Source organism: Caretta caretta, chromosome 11 (genome assembly GCF_965140235.1).
Source record: "Caretta caretta isolate rCarCar2 chromosome 11, rCarCar1.hap1, whole genome shotgun sequence".
Taxonomy (NCBI): domain Eukaryota; kingdom Metazoa; phylum Chordata; order Testudines; family Cheloniidae; genus Caretta; species Caretta caretta.
Genome location: NC_134216.1, coordinates 12,672,189 through 12,688,460, shown reverse-complemented (window position 1 = coordinate 12,688,460; position 16,272 = coordinate 12,672,189). Strand labels below are relative to the sequence as shown.

General features: G+C 43.8%; 1 protein-coding gene across 1 annotated transcript in view; it reads left to right on the top strand.

The window, feature by feature from the left end:
- Window positions 1–16,272, top strand: part of ITGB5 (integrin subunit beta 5) — a 120,555-nt gene that overhangs the window by 63,111 nt on the left and 41,172 nt on the right. The window contains exon 10 of the mRNA XM_048869066.2: window positions 4,601–5,030. Within this exon, the coding sequence (XP_048725023.1) occupies window positions 4,601–5,030 (430 nt within the window). The remainder of the gene's footprint in view (window positions 1–4,600; window positions 5,031–16,272) is intronic.

Below are 16,272 nucleotides of genomic sequence, written 5' to 3'. Positions count from 1 at the left end.
CCTGCATGAAAACCTCCTAAGCTTACTTTTACCAGCTTAGGTTAAAACTTCCCCAAGGTACAAACTATTTTACCCTTTGCCCTTGGACTTCCACTGCAACCACCAAACGTTTATCCAGGCTTATTTTATTAGGAAAGCGTTGTTTGGAAATGTTTTTTCCCCCCAAAATCCTCCCAACCCTTGCACCCCACTTCATGGACAAGGTTTGGTAAAAAGCCTCACCAATTTGCATAGGTGACCACAGACCCAAACTCTTAGATCTTAAGAACAATGAAAAAAACATTCAATTCTTGAAAAGAAGAATTTTAATAGAAGGAACAGTAAAAAAGTATCACCTCTGTAAAATCAGGATGGTAAATACCTTACAGGATAATTTGATTCAAAACATAGAGAATCCCTCAAGGCAAAACCTTAAGTTACAAAAAAGACACACAGACAGGAATATCCATTCTATTCAGCACAGCTTATTTTCTCAGCCATTCAAAGAAATCATAATCTAATGCATATCTAGCTAGATTACTTACTAAGTTCTAAGACTCCATTCCTGTTCTGTCCCTGGCAAAAGCATCACACAGACAGGCAGAGAGAGATTTGTTTTCTCCCCACCCCCCGCAGCTTTTGAAAGTATCTTGTCTCCTCATTGGTCATTTTGGTCAGGTGCCAGCGTGGTTATCCTAGCTTCTTAACCCTTTACAGGTGAAAGGGTCTTTTCTCTGGCCAGGAAGGATTTTAAAGGTGTTTACCCTTCCCTTTATATTTATGACAGCCTATTTACCATGAAGATCAATTAATTACCAAAATCATGTTATCCCATCATACCATCTCCTCCATAAATTTATCGAGTTTAATCTTAAAGCCAGATAGGTCTTTTGCCCCCACTGCTTCCCTTGGAAGGCTATTCCAAAACTTCACTCCTCTGATGGTTAGAAACCTTCGTCTATTTTCAAGTCTAAACTTCTGAATGACCAGTTTATATCCATTTGTTCTTGTGTCCACATTGGTACTGATCTTAAATAATTCCTCTCCCTCTCCGGTATTTATCCCTCTGATATATTTATAGAGAGCAATCATATCTCTCCTCAACCTTCTTTTAGTTAGGCTAAACAAGCCAAGCTCCTTGAGTCTCCTTTCATAAGACAGGTTTTCCATTCCTCGGATCATCCTAGTAGCCCTTCTCTGTACCTGTTCCAGTTTGAATTCATCTTTCTTAAACGTGGGAGACCAGAACTGCACACAGTATTCCAGGTGAGGTCTTACCAGTGCCTTGTATAACGGTACTAAAACCTCCTTATCTGTACTGGAAATACCTCTCCTGATGCATCGCAAGACCGCATTAGTTTTTTTCACGGCCACATCACATTGGCGGCTCATAGTCATCCTATGATCAACCAGTACGCCAAAGTCTTTCTCCTCCTCTGTTACTTCTAATTGATGCGTTCCCAGCTTATAACTAAAATTCTTGTTATTAATCCCTAAATGTATAACCTTACACTTCTCACTATTAAATTTCATCCTATTACTATTACTCCAGTTTACAAGGTCATCCAAATCTTCCTGTATGATTTCCTGGTCCTTCTCTAAATTGGCAATACCTCCCAGCTTTGTATCATCCGCAAACTTTATTAGCACACTCCCACTTTTTGTGCCGAGGTCATTAATAATAAGATTGGTCCCAAAACTGATCCCTGAGGAACTCCACTGGTAACCTCCCTCCAGCCTGACAGTTCACCTTTCAGTAGGACCCGCTGTAGTCTCCCTGTTAACTAATTCCTTATCCACTTTTCAATTTTCATATTGATCCCCATCTTTTCCAATTTAATAATTCCCCATGTGGCATGGTATCAAATGCCTTATTGAAATCTAGGTAAATTAGATCCACTGCATTTCCTTTGTGTAAAAAATCTGTTACTTTCTCAAAAAAGGAGATCAGGTTGGTTTGGCACGATCTACCTTTTGTAAAAGCATGTTGTCTTTTGTCCCATTTACCATTGACCTCAATGTGCTTAACTACTTTCTCCTTCAAAATTGTTTCCAAGACCTTGCATACTACAAATGTCAAACTAACAGGCCTGTAGTTACCCTGATCACTTTTTTTCCTTTCTTAAAAATAGGAACTATGTTAGCAATTCTCCAGTCATATGGTACAACACCTGAGTTTACAGATTCATTAAAAATTCTTGCTAATGGGCTTGCGATTTCATGTGCCAATTCCTTTAATATTCTTGGATGAAGATTATCTGGGCCCACCCAATTTAGTCCCATTAAGCTGTTCGAGTTTCGCTTCTACCTCAGATATGGTAATATCTACCTCCATATCCTCATTCCCATTTGTCATGTTACCATTATCCCTAAGATCCTCTTTAGCCTTATTAAAGACTGAGGCAAAGGCAACTGAAGGCAATCCGGTCATATAATCCTATTCATAAATTTATAAAGATCCATCTTGAAACTGGTTAGATGAACAAGCCAGAAAGATCCCATCTGGACTTTCAGATCCTAGATTATGTTTCAGGGCTGGAAATTAGAAAAACAAAACAAACCCTCTTTTGAGCACATTGGACACAGAGTCACTCAGACAATAAACAGGACCATTCAAAGCCAGTTTTTACCCTCTGTCTTCAGTTAGAATCATAGATCTGTCGGACAGGAAGGGACCTTGAGAGGTCATCTAGTCCAGTCCCCTGCACTCATGGCAGGACTAAGTATTATCATATCTAGACCATCTCTGACAGGTGTCTAACCTGCTCTTAAAAATCTCCAATGACAGAGATTCCACAACCTCCCTAGGCAGTTTATTCCAGTGCTTAACTACCCTGACAGGAAGTTTTTCCTAATGTCCAACCTAAACTGCCTTTGCAGCAAATTAAGCCCATTGCTTCTTGTCCTGTCCTCAGAGGTTAAGGAGAACAATGTTTCTCCCTCCTCCTTGTAACAGCCTTTTATGTTCTTGAAAACTGTTATCATGTCCCCGCTCAGTCTTCTCTTCTCCAGACTAAACAAACACAATTTTTTCAATCTTTCCTCTTAGGACATATTTTCTAGGCCTTTAATCATTTTTGTTGTCTTCTCTGGACTTTCTCCAATTTGTCCACATCTTTCCTGAAATGTGATGCCCAGAACTGGACACAATACTCCAGTTGAGGTCTAATCAGCACGGAGTAGAGCAGAAAAATTACTTCTCATGTCTTGCTTACTCCTGCTAATACATTCCAGAATGATGTTTGCTTTTTTTGCATCAGTGTTGCACTGTTGACTCACATATAGCTTGTGATCTACTAGGACCCCCAGATCCCTTTACACAATACTCCTTCCTAGGCAGTCATTTCCCATGTTGTAGGTGTGCAACTGATTGTTCCTTACTAAGTGGAGTACTTTGCATTTGTCTTTATTCAATTTCATCCTATTTACTTCAGACCATTTCTCCAGTTTGTCCAGATCATTTTGAATTTTAATCCCATCCTCCAAAGCACTTGCAACCCATCCCAGCTTGGTATTGTCTGCAAACTTTATAAGTGTACTCTGTATGCCATTATCTAAAGCACCAGTGAAGATATTGAACAGAATTGGATCCAGAACTGATTTCTGCAGGACCCTACCTCATATGCCATTCCAGCTTGATTGTGAACCACTGATAACTACTCTCTGCGAATAGTTTTCAAACCAGTTATGCACCCACCTTATAGTAGCTCTATATAGGTTGTATTTCCCAAATTTGTTTGAGGTCATGCGAAACCGCTTCAAAAGCCTTACTAAGGTCAAGATATACACCTCTACCCCGAAATAACGCTGTCCTCAGGAGCCAAAAAATCTTACTGCGTTATAGGTGAAACCATGTTATATCGAACTTGCTTTGATTCCCCGGAGCGCGCAGCCCCCCCCCCCCCCCCCACTGCTTTACCACGTTATATCTGAATTTGTGTTTATATTGGGTCGCATTATATCGGGGTAGAAGTGTACCACAACAACCGCTTCCCCCCCATTCACAAGGCTTGTTACCCTGTCAAAGAAAGCTATTCGGTTGGTTTGACACAATTTGTTCTTGACAAATCCATGCTGACTGTTACTCATCATCTTATTATCTTCTAGATGTTTGCAAATTGATTGCTTAATTATTTGCACCATTATCTTTTATGGTACTGAAGTTAAGATGTCTGGTCTGTAATTCCCCGGGTTGTTGTTATTTCAAGTAGAATCTTGCTTTTAAGTTCTGAAAAGTTTTTTGAATTCTAGAACCCGTGAAGTTCTAAAAGTCTCTTTATTTGTTAATTATTTGTATTACAATAGCATCTAGAGGCCTCAATTAACATCAGGGCCCCTCTGCACTAGGCACTATACATACATATGGGAAAAGACAGTCCCTGCCCTGAAAAGTGTACAGTCTAAATAGACAAGTGCACCAAAGAGTTGGAAAGGGAAACAAAGGAGAGGTGATTTGCCCAAGGTCGCATGGCAGAGCTTGGACCCCAAGTCTCCTGTATCTCAAGTCACTACCCCTCCCACTGAACCATTCTGCCGTTTGATGTTTCAGAAGCTACAATTTAAGCTCCCGATTCGGTCTTTTATTTATTTATTTTTTAAATGTCTCTACATTCCTCTTTAGGTTTCCTTTGAGGTGTCTGTCGAAGCTCGGAGCTGCCCTGCCGAAAACACCTCGCACACTTTCACCATAAAGCCAGCTGGGTTCCGGGACACTCTGGAGGTGGAGGTTGCTTACAACTGCACTTGTGGATGTACGAAGCGGATGGAACGGAACAGCAGCAAGTGCAGTGGGAATGGGACTTACACATGTGGATTATGTGAATGTAACTCAGGCTATTTGGGGTCCAAGTGTGAGTGCGAAGAGGGAGAGAACGGGAACATGTATCAGAACATGTGCCGGGAGGCTGAAGGCAAACCTGTCTGCAGTGGCAGGGGGGAATGCAGCTGCAACCAGTGCGTCTGCTACAAGAGTGAGTTTGGAAGGATCTATGGATTATTCTGTGAATGCAATGACTTCTCCTGTGCCAGATACAAGGGTGTCCTCTGTTCAGGTGAGTATGTGTCCCTCTTTTTATTTCTCCTCATTCAAAAGCTGTTACTGTCCACTGACTCTCCTATGCTTGCTTGGCTGAGAAATGATTTTAGATCACTCCAGCATGCTTCGTATGCTGGTACTTGCAAATTGCCATGTGTTCTTTCCATGTTGAGATTTGTGCTCTTCCTTCAACACAGGGTTGGCAATTTCCCAGGAAAAACCAGTTTAGGACATGGTGCTGGTAAATACCGGCTTAAATCCAGTTTAAACTGGGCAAAATAATTGCATCAGTGTCCAGTGAGTTCAACAAGCATAGAATGAATCTTTTCAGAACTGAGGAATTAGCTCGGTCTGTCCACTACCTCAAAATTGGCCTCTTACTACAGTATGCTGCACTGCCAAATGGCCCTGGACCGGTAAACCCTGCATGCCTCTTATTGCTTAATGCTTCAAGCCTACAACTCTGCATTATTGTCCATTTCATATCATCAAATATTTTCGACTTTCACTTATATAGTAATGAAAACCGAGATATGAGTCATGACATGTATAACTTTCTTGAGAAAATACCAAACCAAAATGTATACAGACATTCATATGGTCAGTATTATAACTACATATGTTAGTATTCTATGTACTGCAGTTTTACTTTTTATTTGGACCGCCCTAAATTAATCTCTGAATCTACTGTCTTATGTAACCACAATTTGAATATGTATCTAAAACTAAGTGTAATGTGGTGTGTATTAACAAAACAGTTTTTAAAATAGAAGATGCCTTAAACTGGGACTAAGTAGTTTTTCCGGGGGCAGTAATATAGCTGGTAAAAACGACCTCTGGTAAGTATCATGCCATCTCTGCTTTTAGGTTTGTTTAAAAAATGAGATCTAGAAAGAAACTCTCACTGTGATAATGAATAGAATGCATGTTGTCTATGAGAATTGGCCTTTCATTGGCACTGGCAAAGAGTGTAGAACGAGCTGTACTCTCCAAATTGGGACGTTCTCCAAGATCCCTGGGGAATGAGAAGTCTGGGTTGGTTGAGCTGGGTCGGTTTTGATTGGCCATCTGTTGTTGGTTTTACATCTTTGATTAGCTGAGCCTTCTCCTTATTACTCCGGAGGGTTAGCAGAAGCCATTTTGTCTTACTTTCTTGGGAAACGAGTGTGGGCACAGACACTAATGTGTAGATCTTACTCCCCTCAGGGCAGGGGTGCTGGAACAATTTTTATAGTTGGGGTGCTGAAAGCAATTGAACCAAACTGTAAACTCTGTATATAATGGAAATCACTTCAAGTCAGGGGGTGCTGCAGCACCCCCTGCACCTCTAGTTCCAGCACCTATGCCTCAGGGTGATCCTTGGGGCAGCACATTAGCCAGTCTCCCCAACTCCAACATTCCTGTGCACTATAGAGAGATTTTGCCCAGCTGCACATACAAGGAGAAGAAGCTTCCTACATCCCCTTTTTCCTGCCTCTCCGGCTCAGCCTTCTGTCTTTGAAATGCTCTGTCCCCTTCATGATTGCAATCAGCAACCACTTCTATTCTGTGCATGTCTACACCCGGTTCTTTCAGACAGTGAATCACACCTGGTGTGAGAGATTCAGTTAGGCACAGGGTGAGAGATCTCACCTCCCTGAGGGCCTGGCTTTTCTCATCTCTTCCTGTCTCTCTTTTCATTGTCCTTAGCTGAGGAGCTTGAATCGCTAATTATATCAGCTGGGCCAAATGAGGACCTTCCACGGCGCACAGAGCGATGAGTCAGCCTTAGGCTACTCTCACCCTGTCACAGAAACATTCTGCTTATAGACCTTTGCTCTCCTTCTGGAATTCTTTAGTTAAAACCCTTAACTTGCAGGGAGAAGCAGAAGCAGCTTATATAAATCTCTCTGTGTATTGTTGTTAACTTTATGACTTTTAAAAAATCTGTAAGACTTCATGCCACTCAGCTGACTACGGACTACTATGTGTGCAGTGGCCTCTTCATCCTAAAGGATCCCCCAGGACTTTACAGACTGTATCATATACATTTGGGGGCATGGCATCCTCCACTGAAATGCAGCTACCTCTGGGTCAGAACACAGCTGCTACTGAATAGAACAAAACAACGCAGAGAGACTCATTTAGTCCCCTGTGTAGCCTGCCTCAGGGATCTTACCAGCTGCAACTGGGAAGATGAATACAGTATCCAGTCAAAACTGAAGTGGGAGTTTTAAATAGGAAGAATATAATTGTCGAAACTTAAGAGTCTTGCCAATTCTCATGATTTTGTCATAAGACTCACGATAATTATTGTTTTCCTTAAAGCCCCAGCTCCTGGAGTCAAGCAGATATGTGCTGATTTGAGCCTTACTTTTTTTTTTTTTTTAAGAATAAAGTTTCTTGTCCTCATGGCTGTGGAAAAAGCTTCAAAATGTGACCCCAGTCCACTCTAAAGATTCAAAAAGCAGAAGGCAAATAAAAAGAACACACAATCTATTATTTTACATGAAACATCATGATTTTAAAGCCAACCTCATGATCTTTGGTGAACCTGACTCATGATCTTTGAACATTTGGGGTTGGCCATACTGCAGAGAAGCTGGTCAGGATGCTGCAGCTCATGTTCTTTTCCTGCCCGCTCCCTCCCCAAAAAAGTGTGTGGGGAGGGGGATCTTGGTTCACATGGCCATGCCTCTTTGCCGCCTCTAAAAGATAGCACCTGTCCTCCATAGAATCATGCTGGGGCTTTTCTCCATTAATGATGTATGTTCCAGTCACCGGCACCACATAAGCCTATAATGCAAAGTGTTGCCATACTTTATTTATTTTTAGGCTATGCTAATGCTATTCTGGGTCTTCTCCAGCGCACAGAGCTTCCCTGATCTTGCTCAGCTGTAGAGCTAGGACTCCCTTGCTAAACCAGACTTGCTAGCTATAACGTCTTTACGCTGCTGGTTTTGACTAAGGTTGCTATTTAAAGGCTGAGTGGGAAGTGTATAGTCTCTTGGGCAGCTTTCTCAGATCGGAGCGTGAAAGCTGGCTTTGAGTTCTTCCATGTGGTGTCTGTTTTATTCCTGTGGCAGGATCCAATACTATTGGCAGGCTAAGAATATTCAAGGCACGCAGCTGATGTTGTGGTTTGCAAATAAATTTGGTGCCTCTAAAATGGACTCTGCCCCATATTCTGCTCAGTCACCTTTGGGGATCTTGGATTTGTCTGGGTTTTTAACTCGCATAGCAATACCTTTGTATGTCTAACCACTGAATTATCGGGATAGCTCAGCACTTTACTCTGTTCAGACCATCACTGTTGTTTGGATCTTTTTAGCAATTATTTGGATTGCAAAATATGCTGTATAGTGTTAGACTCAAAGTACTCTGATGTAGTTTAGGAAAGAGAAGGTCAAGACAATGGTTCCCAAACTTTTTACTAAGGTGACCCATCCACTTCATTTTTCTTTTTTGGGGGACCCACCATTACCTATATATTGTGCATGTGTGTGTAACTACTGTTTGCTATTTTTTTTTATTCTAACACTACAAAACACAAAATGATGTGCTTTCCGCGGTGCTAGCACTCCAGCCCAAGTCCTCTTCTCAGCAACCTTCAGTGCCCTTGTTCTCACTTTCCCAGCCTCTGTGGATAGAGAGCTCCGATGCCAGCTACTCCCCTGTAGTTTGAGGTCATCACTCCTTAAAGTGCGAGTAGAAGACAGGCTACAACAAAACACCAGAAAACACAGAACAGCCCTCCAGGCTCTGTCTGTCCTAGAGAGAATTAGCTGGTCAAAGATCCTTTGATGTTTGAGAGGCCGAACTGAAACCCAGCTCCCCACTCCAGGCATTGCAACCTACCACACAGGGTCTCAGCACCACTCAGGATTGGCCCAGCTGCCCCTCTCTCATGATGAAGGGGTGGCTGGGCCAAACCTGCGTAGAGCTGTAACGTGCCAGGTCGCAACACCACTCACTCATATTTGGCCCAACCGCTCCTCCGTCATGATGGAGGGGCAGCTGGGTCAATACCCCTTCCTGCAAGTGGCTCTGATGGGCAGGAGCACTCCTAAAGCATGTACAGTGTGAGAAGTGACATGGGAGGGTCAGTGACAGGTGACTTGCCTAGACATTTACTGCAACCCACTGGTGGGTTAAGACCCACCGTTTGGGAAACACTGGGTTAAGTGGTGACTCGGTTAAAGTTTGTAAATACCTACCTGAGGAACAAATATTTAATAATGGGCTCTTTAGTCTAGCAGACAAAGTTATAACAAGATCCAGTGGCAAGAAGTTGAAGCCAGACAAATTCAGACTGGAAATAAGGTGTACATTTTTAACAGTAAAGGGGAGTTAACCAAGGGAAAAATTTACCAAGGGTTGTGGTGAATTTTCCATTACTGGCAATTCTTAAGTTAAGAGTGGATGTTTTTCTAAAACTCTTGCTCCAGTTTAAACAGGAATTATTTTGGAGAAGTTCTCTGCCCTGCGTTGTACAGGAAGTCATACTAGATCAGGGGCAGACAAACTTTTTGGCTTGAGGGCCCCATCAGGTTTCCAAAATTGAATGGAGGGCTGGTTAGGGGAGGCTGGATCTCCCCAAACAGCCAGGCGTGGCCCGGCCCCTGCCTCCTATCTGACCCTCCCCCCACTTCTCACCCCCTGCTCCCTTTCCCCTGACCACCCCCGGACTCCCCACCCCTGACTGCCCCCTGCCGCCCCATCCAACCCCCCCTCTCATTCCTGACTTGCCCCCCGGGACTCCTGCCCCATCCAACCCCTGTGTTCCCCGTCCTCTGACCGCCCCGCCCCCTATCCACACCCCCACCCCCTGACCACCACCCCAGATCCCCTGCCCTCTATCCAACCCCCCCTGCCCCCTTACCACGCTACCTGGAGCTCTGGTGGCTGGCGGTGCTCCAGCCAGAGCTCTGGGTCAGGCTGCGGCTCTGCAACTGCGCTGCCCGGCCACCCAGAGCGTTGTGCCGGCGGCATGGCTCACTGAGGCTGCGGGGGAGGGGGAGCCTCCCGGGCCAGATGCTCAGGGGCCAAGTAGGAGGGTCCCACGGGCCGTAGTTTGCCCACCTCTGTACTAGATGATCACATTGGTTCCTTCTGGCCTTAGAATCTATGAATCTATGTTTTTCTTAGATTTTCCTATGCTTGTGTTAGAGTCATTGGCACCATCCTCTAGAAAAATGAAATTAAAAGGGTAAATGGGAAAAAAAGGTTGTCCCCCACCGCCCTGCGACATTTGTGTTCTCAGGCTTTGCTCATATTGGTTCACCCCAATCAGCTGTTTAGTCATCCCCTGTCATACTCTCCGGAATCCTTTGCACCCTTGCGCACCATAGGAAGTACCACAAGATCAAAGGGAGATGGGCCTATAAAGTGCTTCTGGCATCTCAACCGGCAGCCAAGTGGTTTTGGATTGTGGGGTTTTAAACTGTTCTAAAAACAGATTTAAAAATATAAAAATTTTCAGACCTTTATTATATTTGTATTGCTGTAATGTCTAAAGCTCTAACTGAGATCAGGATCCCATTGTGCTAGACACTGTTCATATACATAATAAAAGACCGTTCCTGCCCTGAAGACCAGGGAAAATAGAGGCAGAGAGAGGTGAAGAGACCTGCCCAAGGTCACACACCAGTTCAGTGGCAGAGCTGGAAATAGAGCCCATGTCTGTCAAGTCCCATTCCACTGGCTTGTTCACGGAATAGCCTGCCCTCCAGTATTGTATCCCAACCAGCGACTAATCTGGGACACTTCTACATCTTTTTTGCTTTAAACTTTGGATGGACCTGATGGAAAACCCCAGTCTTGAATGAACAGATCCAACCTTTGGGGAAGTCACAGCCTGGTTTTGCAGTGGGATCATCTCTGGTATCCCTGGATCTAACATCCCCTAACTCTCTCAGGCAGTGCATGTCTTGATCTAAACTTTGTGGCTTGGGCCCACCTCTCCTCCTCATTATTACTTTAATAGAATAATGACTATTAGTAAGAAATGACCTTTTGGCCTCTCAGTCTGAGACTACTGGGAGCTGCACAGCACGGGTAGCTCAATACTGTGGTCAATGAGAGAGAGCTCTCTCCTGTCTTCATTTGTAAGTATCTCCCATGAGCCCGCATGCCAAACCCTTGTTCCCAATGGATAACTCACTTTAAGAAGCACTCAGCTTCCTCCTCAGTCATTACAAAGAGCTACATTGCACCTCCTGTTCTTTTCACTGTTCCCAGTGCAGAAAGTTCTGGACACAGTAGTGTATGTAGGTTCTCCTTCCATGCAGCAAAACGAGTGGATGAGTTATATGGAGGTTGGATGGGACCCACTCTAAAGGGAAACAAGAATGTCACTACTCTAGATGTAGAACTGGAACATCATAGGCCAGCTTATCTCATGTGTCTGAATATATGTCCCACACTAAACAAGGTGGCACTCATGTGATTACCCAAGATATTATGCCTATTCCTGTAAATAGCCATACCATTGAGAGGCAGTTCAGTACTGTGTATCCCTGAAGAATGGCTGTGAAAATAATTCACTGGCATTATGATGCACTATAACTGTTGACAAAGATTGCTTCCAGCTCTTTACAAACCAGTGGCATTGTCCCACTGTTTCCTAAATTCAAGAATAGCTGTTTTAAACCACAGTTGAATGATTCCTGGACAGGAGGCATAGAATGCTTTATATAACTTCCACCGTCCCCAAAACACAAGAGACAAACAAACAACATTTCACTGGAAGTCTGTTTTTTTTCCCTTTGAAAAATGAATCAGTTGATTATTGAAATGAGGAATGAACCACTCCTAGGCTAAACAGAAGTTGCTGTTTCGTAAATCTGCTGATGAGACAACTGCCACTGGATGCTGAAAATAGACAAGCTTTCTGAATACAGCACAGTGGTGCACATCATGCTGGGAAATGCACAACTCTCATTTCTGATCTGTAACATTTGGATCACTATGTCGGGGAGGAAAAAGAACATTCCTATGGTTTTTTAAATAGTCATGATAATCTGTTATTTGCAGTGTCTACTGTATTTTAGTAGTAGCTTTATAGAAAGTCACTTCAAGCTCATGCTGTTTAATCAGTTCCTTGCTATCCCGTGCTCCCGGTCTGTTTGTTGTAGCTTCCTGTTGTCTGTAACCTTATACATAGTTTGTAAACCCTTCAGGACTAGGACCATCTCTTTTGTTATGTTTGTACAGTGTCTAGCACAACAGGGAAGAGCCTCTAACCACAAATGCAGTATAAATAAAGAATAATAATGTTGATGTAAACTCTAAATTGCTTCTCCCGCTACCTGACATGGAACTTACTCGTATGAGGAATTAGTGGGCCTGTGGGATCAGGAATTTATAGTCTATCCTGCCCTTTTAAAAAAGTCGAGCGGACTCTGTGGTTTATCAAGCATTTTGCAAATATTAATTAATCCTTGCGACACCCTCCTAATTATTATAACTATTAAATGTATAGTAACAGTTTTACAGGTTGATAACCAGAGGCACAAAGAAGTTAAATGATGTATCTGAGGATCGAACCAATCCTGACTTCTACTTCTGTGTCTGTGTGCTAACCACTAGACCACACTGCTTCTCAAGAGCAGATGCTATGTGAGAAGATACCATATGAGTATGTGGGAATAAAGCACCATGGGTAAAATATGCAAAATCCCTTAAAGGTCCATTTTCAATAGTGACTTAGGAATCCAAGTTAGCAGATTACATGTGTATTTAGCTGCTAACGGGCTAGCTTTGTGTACGATGCTGCAATAGCCACCTACCCAAGGACTTGATCCTTAGAGGTGCTGAGAATCAGCAAATCCTTTGCAGTCTTGGCAATATTTTGTTTTGAGTTTTTTTATTTTATTAAAAAGAGAAGAACTGGAAGTGACCAATACATTTTAAACCAGGTAAAGCAATTTTTTTGTTTTTAAGCAAACTCTTTGATTAGACATCTAACTCCCAGATGCTATAATTCAATTTCTGGTGCCCTAACCCCTGGCTCCATGATGATATTTGTTAACCCGGACCTTCCAGGAGATCCAACAGGAAGGTGCACTGCTTAGGTTGGAATGGTATCCCAGTTATCCCTGGTACCTTGGTTAGGCGATAGAGAGGGGAAGGTGTTTGCCAAACTCTGCAATACCAGCTCTTGGCACTGATGTTGTGGGTGGCACTTCTCCCCTGGAGCAGGCACTGTGAGACCAGCATTGAGGCCTGCTCTCATGCTAATTACCACAATCCTAGATACTTCCTATAGACTTATTCATCCATAGTGGTGTGGGTGGTTGTTATTGTATTGAGGTTGCACTAGGAGCCCCGGTCATACATCAAGACCCCATTGTGCTAAGCACTGTACAAACAACAAAAAGTTCCCTGTTCTAAAGACCTTACAATCCAAGTACCATAGTGCAATTCCAATCATTTTAGTGAAGTTAGAACAGGGATAAATTTGGTCCACTGGGTCAAAACCAAACCTGCATTCGATTACAAATCAGAGTCTGCGATGTCAAACATGCCGTTATACATTTTCCAGTGCAGGGCTCCCTCTTAGAAAGGCTTCTTAATTATCCTGGATATAATCTGCCAAACTCCTACTCCCAACTCCAATGACATCTCTTGATAAGCATTTTTGTAGACCTTGCCTTCCCTGCTAACAAGGGTGTGTCTTTTACCTCAAGATAACTGATGTCTGCATGTGAGCTTTCCTGAGAAAAAACACAGTGAAGGCAAGGCATTGTGGGTTGACTGTGAGATAAATTAGGCGAGCTCAATCCTAGGCGGGGGTATAGGGCTGACCTCACCACGAGCTTGTTTACACTGCCACTTTTGTTGGTATAATATGTCGCGGAGGGATATGAAAAAACCACACCCCTGAGCAACATGAGATACATCAACAGAAGCAACGGTGTGGACAGCGCTATGTCGGGGCGGGGGGAGAGCTTCTCCCACCAGCATAGCTACCACCACTCATGGAGGTGGTTTTATTATGTCGACGGGAGAGCTCTCTCCTGTCAGCGTACAGCAGCTATGTGATGAAGTGGGACTGTTCTTAATGTTTTCTCTGAATATTGTGGGCGTGCCTCAGTTTCCCTATGCAGTTCTTAAGTATCTAGGTGGTGGGATAAGGATGTATGATCATTGCAGAGCCCTAGAGGGCAGGTATGTGCAGGGGTCTGGACACAGAGAATGGCCAACACCCTGTTTCCTGGCCACTGATGGCCTGGCCCTTCCCCCCTGCAAGGTGATAGCTAAAGGATTGAAGACAAAGAGATCAGGTGGCCTCCTGGCCCGGGAAAGGGACAAAGCCCAGAGGAGGAGGGGCGAGAGAGAGTTTCAGTTTGGGGCTGGCTGGGGACATGGAGTGAAGTGCAGATGTGATTGTCTGGCTCACTGCCCCCCAAAATGGACCTGGCTGAGGGGTCCTGTTCTCTGTACCTACAAGCTCTGTTTTAGACCACGTTTATGTCATCTAATAAACCTCTGTTTTACTGGCTGGCTAAGAGTTACGTCTGACTGTGAAGTTGGGGTGAAGGGCCCTCTGGCTTTCCCAGGACCCCGCCTGGGCGGACTCGCTGTGGGAAGTGCACGGAGGGGCAGAGGATGCTGAATGCTCTGAGGTCAGACCCAGGAAGGTGGAAGCTGTGTGAGCTGTTTTCCCTGCAGACAGTCAGCTCACAGAGAGGAAACTTCACCAGAGTCCTGCCAGGCTTCGTAGGGAGCAGTCCCAGAGCATCGCCCGGGGACTCCATGACAGGCTACGTGGGCAATCTTACAGGGGTGCAGCTCTGTCGGTACAGCTGTGCCACTGTAAGTTCCCTAGTTGTAGACAAACCCTTAGGTTTGAATTATTGAATTATAATTATATTAGAAATTGAATTATATTACTTCACAATAAACCTAGAGTGCTTTGTCTTCACTGTGTTTTAAGCCCAGGCTAGCTTATGCACATTAGTTACCCTGAGGTAAAAAAGCATGGCATTTTTAGCAGCGAAAACATAAGCGGTACCAAGCTCTGACATTCCAGATAATTGGCTTCCATTAATACAGACAGGACGGCAGTTCATCTGCCCTTTGTTCACAACTCTTCGCTAAAGCAGAATGAACCTTCAGACCAGCAGTCCTCAACCAGGAGTCCGGGGTCAACTGGGGAGCCGCGAGCAGGTTTCAGGGGTTCCACCAAAATAAACCAGAGAGCAGGCCCAGCATTAGACTCACTGGGGCCCAGGGCAGAAAGCCAAATGCCAAGCTCTGCTGCCCGGGACTGAAGCTGAAGCCCAAGCAATTTAGCTTTGCAGGGCCCCCTGTGGCATGGGCCCTGGGCAGTTGCTCTGCTTGCTACCCCCTGGCTTTTAATCTACTGAAAAACAGTTGTGGCACAGGTGTGGGTGCGGGGTGGGGCGCTCAGAAAGAAAAAGATTGAGAACTCCTGCTTCAGACTGTTTTTACCTAAATATTTTAAACATGGGTGTGTAAAGCTAAGCACTTGCACTGAAAGTGAGTCACCTAAATAACAAATGTGTTCATTCCTGACAGCTCTGGGTATCCAATACCTCTGAAAATGAGGCCACTTTTGCTGAGGGACCTAATGTTAGTTTGATCATTAAGTTTCAAAATTTCAGCCTAGAATTCTGGTAGGCTTAAAAAGGAATCATCGCCACTGTAAACATTTTATGTAATAACTTACAGGGTGTGGATTATGAGTTTGGGATTTTTGAGGGGAAAGCAAGAGAGCTTGTTTATACTTTGTGTCTGATGACTCTGATGTCTGGGAGCTTTCCAAAGCAAATTGAAGGCATGTCAGAACGGGACACTGCGCCCTGTGGATGAAAGAGGCATTCATAAGGGAATGACGCCTAAACCACACTTTTAATGTTTTTGTCATGTCAACATTTTTCCCCCCTTTTTTGTTCTTGCAAAAGAGTATAAGCAAAGTCCTAAGGTTAATGCAGTGCATTGAATGGAAAACCTGGAGATAACTGGGAAAGACAAAAAGGCTACTAGAGACATGGGTGTAGAAGTTAAAAATAGGCTTTTGATTTGGACAGAATATTGTTTAAAGTATGCCGAAATGTTATGATTGTGCGGTGGCTGCAGATGCCATGCTATAAAGATGAATCATGCAGCTGTGGAGTAAAATGTGCACGGTCTCTTTAATTGCTGCTACTGGAGTTCATATGTAGCCTATACTTTCACATTATGTGTAATTCTGCAGCAGTTACAGGAGGTTGAAGACCGAGTGCTGAGCAGGAGCACCCAAATGATATGAA